This window comes from Acanthochromis polyacanthus, chromosome 10, assembly GCF_021347895.1.
Source record: "Acanthochromis polyacanthus isolate Apoly-LR-REF ecotype Palm Island chromosome 10, KAUST_Apoly_ChrSc, whole genome shotgun sequence".
NCBI classification, from domain to species: Eukaryota; Metazoa; Chordata; class Actinopteri; family Pomacentridae; genus Acanthochromis; species Acanthochromis polyacanthus.
Window position 1 is genome coordinate 11,786,520 of NC_067122.1, and position 6,887 is coordinate 11,793,406.

At 41.5% G+C, this 6,887-nt stretch overlaps 1 protein-coding gene across 1 annotated transcript; it reads left to right on the top strand.

Moving 5' to 3' along the window:
• The first annotated feature begins 2,791 nt into the window (after positions 1–2,791).
• nkx3-2 (NK3 homeobox 2) lies at positions 2,792–6,601 on the top strand. Its single transcript, XM_022211720.2, has 2 exons — positions 2,792–4,694; positions 5,407–6,601. The coding sequence occupies exons 1-2, from the start codon at positions 4,322–4,324 to the stop codon at positions 5,829–5,831; spliced, it is 798 nt and encodes a 265-aa protein (XP_022067412.1). The 5' UTR covers positions 2,792–4,321; the 3' UTR covers positions 5,832–6,601.
• The last annotated feature ends 286 nt before the right edge of the window (positions 6,602–6,887 follow it).

Below are 6,887 nucleotides of genomic sequence, written 5' to 3' on the forward strand. Positions count from 1 at the left end.
GAGCCAAGCTGCACAGAAACGCCAAACTTTACCTCAGGCTTTATGCTGACCTCAAACAGATGGACTTAAACAGCAAAATGTATTTCCCATTTTAATACTTGTTCACATATTATCCAGAAATATCAAATACTTTCATAATCTGTTAATCATTTAAGTGCCCCCCACCCCACCCCAATTGTTGTTTGCACTTCTGCATAGAATGCATAGGTATATTGCCCTCAATGTACGGGATACTGTTTTGAGTTGAGTCAATATGGGAAAAGTAAAGTAGGCAATGGGAGAGAAAAATTAAACATCGAGACTAGAAAAAAAGGGTTTGTGGTAATTAAATTCTATTTTCTTCTTTTAATGAACTCCTTCTCTTTCTGCTACTACTCCTCATAATAATAATAATATTGACAATAATGAAATCCTACCATATCCCAAATGCTTCGGGTGATATCAGTCAAATTAATTTATCTCCAGCAGCGTAATAAAGTTAAATTCTGTTCTGAAGTACAGTCTTCTGGCACTTTTACTTTACTTATTTCCATTTAATGCTTCTTTGAGATTTAAATTTGTCTGACAACTGGAGCTATTTGTTAATTTACAATTAATTTTTTAAAATATTTTGCACACAAAAAATATATATTAACAAAATATGAAGCATCATCACAGATCAGTTTAATTTATAGTGACTGAAATAGATCCTAAATCATCCAAAAGTAGATCCAATACTAAAGCTTCTGACTCAGACCTGCTTGTTTGGATCCCATCACAAGTTATTACTTATATTATTTCCATATAATTTGAACTGCTGATGCCAGAAATAAATGTTAAAATTATCATCTGCTCAGCCCTTTCTGTGATTCTTACAAATGACAGCAGTAAATGCCACAAAACATGTGACATGTTGGCACCAAGGATGTCAAACCTCCATTTACTGCAGAGCTAATATACATAATCCGATTAGTACTGGAGTCCCTGAACACATCTCCAGACGCTCAGATGATCAGCTGAACCATCCAGCTGTGCATCTTCTCTGCATTCAGCTGCAGATGTCTGAATGAAACCACGCAGCTGTTTACACGTCCTGCCACTTGCAGCTGCTTACAGCTTCTTGCTCTTCCTCGCAGTGTGGTTACTAAAACACAGAGGAACCCGCGGAGCTCTGCTCGGCATCACACTGACCCACTCACACTGACTCACTTTGCTGGAGAACTGGCAGACACTTGTATTTATTTTCCTTTTTTGCCCAGGATAAAGCCCAGTGTGTGTGTGTGTGAGACTGCATTTAGGACAAAAGACAACAGTGTGGTATGAAAAAATGCACGAAGGACATAAAGGGGGGGGAAAAAATCCACAATACAAGAGAATTTAAAGAAAAAAAAACTGCGTGATGTACCACTCGTGTATTGGCCTTGGGTGGAATGAGCAGCTTCCAAAAGAACAAGGGCAGGGTGTGTGAAACTGTCCAGATGTGTCAGCGGTTTGTGCTTTTCCCTTTTCCAGTTGTGTTTTCATTTCTTGCGGTGATGCAGACTTTCATCCCCGAGGTCACATCGAGCGCGGAGACAATGCCGCATAATTTCATTCAACAACATTTACACTGATTTCACGGCGCAGTTAAATCGACTTATAGGGTTTAGGTGAAGGGAAAATAAAGAGCGGATCGAGTTTAGAGGAGAATATCTGTGAGATATGTTCAGTCAAAAAAGGCCACTACAGGAAGCAGAGGCTGTATTACGCTGCGTAAAGCTCCACCTGACCCTAAAGGTGCGAGAAGTCAAAGAGTCAAGAGGTATTTTCAGTGGCCACTAGATGGTATAATGTATGCACGCAACGGGGTTAGCACCAGATGACAGCAGCACTGATGGGTTTGTTTCTAAATCAGCACGGATGGATGCTATAGCATGTTTTCTTTCATTCAATATCAGTATGATATTGGCAAATCTGAGCAGAGCTGTGCGCATTTATCCCAGCTGCACCAGGTGTTTGTAGGACACATGGTTAAAAAAAATGACATGGATGGAAAAGTGACATTTTTATTTATTTTACGCGTGGATTTTTATTCATTTTTAAATATTTATTTCCCTACAAACCGTCTCCAAAAGATTCCATACAGGCACCAGTGAAAAATACCAGCATCTTGACAAATCAATTTTGTCTTTCTACGTTCTTTTGAGCTGAGGATTTTTGGGTTAAAATCGTCCGTTTTGCGCGCAAGCATCTGTAGTTTTAAATCCCAAGATTTATGTGCAAAAAACATACCAGGATGCAAAAATCTTAAAATAAAAATTACAATAATTAGAATTTTGCCGACAACTAAATCATCTCCTGCATTGGCAATCTTAAAACTTCGTTTCTGAATTTCTAAATAAGTCAGCAACAGTATTTTTTATTATTATTTGATGTTTTTTAATGACTATTCAGCGTCTCAATATACTGACAATGACCCATTTTCTTGAGCAACACTTCAGTAATTTTGCCAAATAATTCATGCGGATTATGACAAGCTGATTGATTCTTCTTCATACCTTTAATTAATCATCTTGAGATTAAAGCTGGTTAAATTAATACCTGTAAATAAACCAGGTTTAACGATGACAATGACTTTAAAGCAAAACCAAAGTTTTTTCCCTGCAGGATGTTTTATAATCTGATATGCATAAAATCAGAAGATATAAAAGTGCGCAAACTCCTTTAAAAAGAGTAAACCCTGACAAAAGTCTAAACCGTGTTTTTAATAAGCCTTACAGGTCAGTCGTCTCAGTGTAAATGGATTGTCCTGTTAATTCAGACAACGAAAAGCAAAAGAAAAAATATTTTGCTCACATTTTAATGTAATTTGGCGTAAATGAAAACAGTAGAAAAGCTGTGAGAACTGCTCTGTAGAGGTCACGATCTGGATCTGCAGCACAGATGTTTGTCCACTTTAACTCTACGACAGAGCTGCTGCTACATATTTATTAAAATGACTAAAACTGAATGCTACTCCTGCATGTCATGTCTGTGGTGTTTGCAGATTCATAAACAGAAGATAGCAAGAATCAAACAGGACTTGCTTTTACGCAGTGAGAGAATTTATTCTGATGAAGAAATCGACGTTTAAAGGGCCAAATGTTCGGCTAGAAGGAGATAATTTCAGCTTCCTGCGCTACTCATTTTTCTGAAATATGCGTCAGTGTTTAGGGCGGCTGACTGCTGTTAAACGAATATAAGATAAGAAGTCTGGAATCTATTTTCCCTCGTTTCATTGACTCCCAAAAGGCAAGATGGATCCTTTTCTTCAAATTCTACTTAAACGGTGTAAAAACGTGGTTTACGCACAAGCCGAGGCTTACCTGGTCATGGAGATTTAGATGCAGGCTGCCGAGAAAGTGACAAAAATTAGCACCTCCATGACTTTAAAGGTTTAATTAAACGTGGACAGAGTGAATCCGTATCAACTCTTTTTTAGTGCAGAATAAGTTGCCGAAGAAACAAACCGACACATTTACGCGTTACGCACTGGACTCCCTTCAGACCTGTTTGGATGGTGAAGGGTTAAATATGAAAAAGATGACATTTCCTACAAAATTCATTGTCCTCATGATGCATTCAGGTGATGCAAGGAAAATTGGACACACAACTCTCGTTATTTACAACTGATGCTGCTGCAGAAATCTGTCTTCTTGTCATCTAAGACTTTTACGCACAGACCTCGTTTTTCCTGAGTGCAACAATTTTGAACTTCAGCGGCGCAGAATCTTCTAAATTAATCACAAAATTAATCATACACAAAGAAGAACTTTTGTTTCTACAAGCCCTGCTGAGATGCATTTTGTCCTCCTGATTTATAGATAAAGTTTCGGTTAAAACAAACGTGTTTGTTGCAACCTGTGTGCCAGTTCAGGCTCCTGCAGGAAGCTTCGACCAAACTTGCCTTTAACTTTTTCCCATCCAGTTGAAAGCAACATGACGTCGTTTACAGTGGCCAATCGTGTAACGGCGTTCCTCCTCCCCGGGCCAATGGGAGGCGACGAGGAGTGCCTGTCAGTCACAGGTGAGGGTATTTGGTGAAAAAAAATTGGGTGAAAAGGGCCGGAGACTGGAGGGAGCCCGTGCTGATGGCAGAGCTATGCGGTGGAGCAGCATCGCGCCTGCGGATGTAGCAGAAACTTTTCAGGGCTTCTACCCGCTGGGATGCGACCAGGAACCAACGCTGGAGGGAAGCAGTTAAGCGCCAGCAGAGCTCCACGGAGGGAGTAGCTTAAAATGTGGATGAACTGACATTTCCTCCACTATCCGGGCCGGTTAATTACTCAAGTTGAAGACCGAGCAAACTTCTGCTTTTTTGAAAATGGCCGTTCGTGGTAACTCGCTGATGCCTTTCTCCATCCAAGCAATCCTGAACAAAAAGGACGACAGCCGACACTTGCCAGATTTGGACATGTGCTTCTCCAAGACGACGTGCTGGAAAATATTTGGGGAGATGAACGGCGGGTCGAGGAGGAACGATGGGGAGGCGTGCGAGCCGACCGATCAGAAAAGCTACGATTCGGACTCGGGACTCAGCGAGGACAACGACAGCAAGACTCCAGCCGCGTGCAAGTCGGAGAAGGACGGAGACCCTGCGTCCGATGTACCGGAGGAAAGTCTGCAGGAGGAGACGGACCAAGAGTCTGCAGCTGCGGAAAACGCAAAGAGCGACAGTGAGCCCAATAACGCGACGGGTAAGTAGGCCGGAGTGGTTAACATGCCAACGTGAAAGAAAACTCAAAGAAATTGTGACTTTTTAATTTGCGTAAAAACCGAAGTTTTACTCCTGGCTTTAAACCTGTCAGTTATAACTGAATCAGCTTAGAAACATTTTAATGCAGATGTTTTGTGCTGCTGCTACAGCTGTGTAGAATCAAAACTAATGCTGTGATTGTGTTATTGTGGGATATCAGGCCTTTTTGCAAAACTTCTCCATATCCTGCTCGCTTTTACGCACGAATTGTCCAAGACTGTTACGCACGAATATTAACAGATATCATTGGTCATCATACTGCTAAAGTCTGCTGCATCAACACGATTTAATGTCTGGCTAAAGTAGCAAACACAAAACTGATCAAAGGCTGTTTTCCAAAATAACCTCCACATTTTCTGCACAAGTTGTGATCTCGAGGCCTAAATGAAACGCTTCAAACATTTGTCAGCTTAAACAGCTTCCAGTGACTTTATCAAAAATCCCACGCGGTTTATTTCTAACAATGAGCCACAACAGAAACTGAAAACACCCTCTGACGTGTGTGCAAAGTATTTCAAATGTGGATATTTTTCTCTTTCAGTGACTCACAACCCAAACCCACCCATCGTGTAATCAACAGATACGACTCTAGCTGCACTGATATGACACACAAATGCGGAAATTTACATGTTTCCATGTTTCCCTCTCCCCAGACTCCAGCAACCTGGACGAAAAGAGCCTGGACCAGCCCAAACAGCGGAAGAAGCGCTCCAGAGCCGCCTTCTCTCATGCGCAGGTCTTCGAGCTGGAGCGCCGCTTCAACCACCAGCGGTACCTCTCCGGGCCGGAGCGGGCGGACCTGGCGGCCTCCCTGAAGCTCACAGAGACTCAGGTCAAGATCTGGTTCCAGAACCGCCGGTACAAGACGAAACGCCGCCAGATGGCCGCCGACCTGATGGCGTCGACCCCGGCGGCCAAGAAAGTGGCGGTGAAAGTTCTGGTGCGGGACGACCAGAGACAGTACAGCCCGGGAGAGATCCTGAGGCCCCCGCTGCTCTCCCTGCAGCCGTCCTACTACTACCCGTACGCCTACTGCCTCCCGGCCTGGACACTCTCTGCGTGTGCGGGGAATCAGTGAGAACTCGGTGACTGTATTTATTCATTTTTATTATTATTATTTTTGCTCCCAGGAAACCAAACTGACTTTCCATATTTTCTCTGACAAGAGGAGGAGACCTGATTGGACTGTGATGAGCTCAGCGTCTCGCCTCATCGTGAGAGCTTCATTTTTATTGTGGGTTTTCACATCCTCAGACACATTTAAACGACTCCTCCCTTCATTTAATAAGAGTCTGTCTCGTGGGACCCTGATAGAGAAGCTATTTCTCTTGATAAAATCCTGAAGGTCTGAACTGCAGGTGAGCAAAGAGACAGGACCTCCTTATTAAATATCAGTGAGTTCACCTGTGAGGAGGGACACAGTACTAAAACTAAAGTATTCTTCTGTTTGCTGGGACCTCTGAAGCCTTTCTGAGGCCTGAATATGACTGAAAATGTCACCTTATGTTGGTTTCTATTTTTCATGCGCCTTCCTACCTCTGCAGTGATTTGGAAATAGGCATATTCCATTGACATTTCAAATATATGTCTCTGTTACAGGTTGTGATTTATTATTATTATTTCTTGCTGTGTGTGTAAAGGTAAGATATTTCGGCACTTTTGAGCATATACGTTACATTACTTCAATGTAAAATGCATTATAGTTTGGGCATGAGGCTGAAAAGAGGCGGTTTGTGACGGTGAACGTGAGCAGGCAGAAACAAACCGACGACTAACTGAAATGTACATGTGTTATTTGTTTTAAATGACTGTTTAGATGGAAAAACATTAAAAACATATCAGGCATTACTTTCATTTGGATGCAACTTTATTTTATTGATGTCTATATTACAAACTGAAATATAGATTCTTTTCAAAAACCAAAAATTACAACATTCAGATTTCATTTTACGCACCGCTGGACGCTAATTATCTTTTATTCCAGCGAATTAGCCGGAAATTGCACGAAATCACACAAATTACTGTTAAAAATATGCACTGCGTATTTTTGAGATTGCAGCCTTTAATTTTACAGATACAGAATTCTCACAAAAAGTAAAATAAAAATGAATGGAATTGGTCAATAAATTCGGTT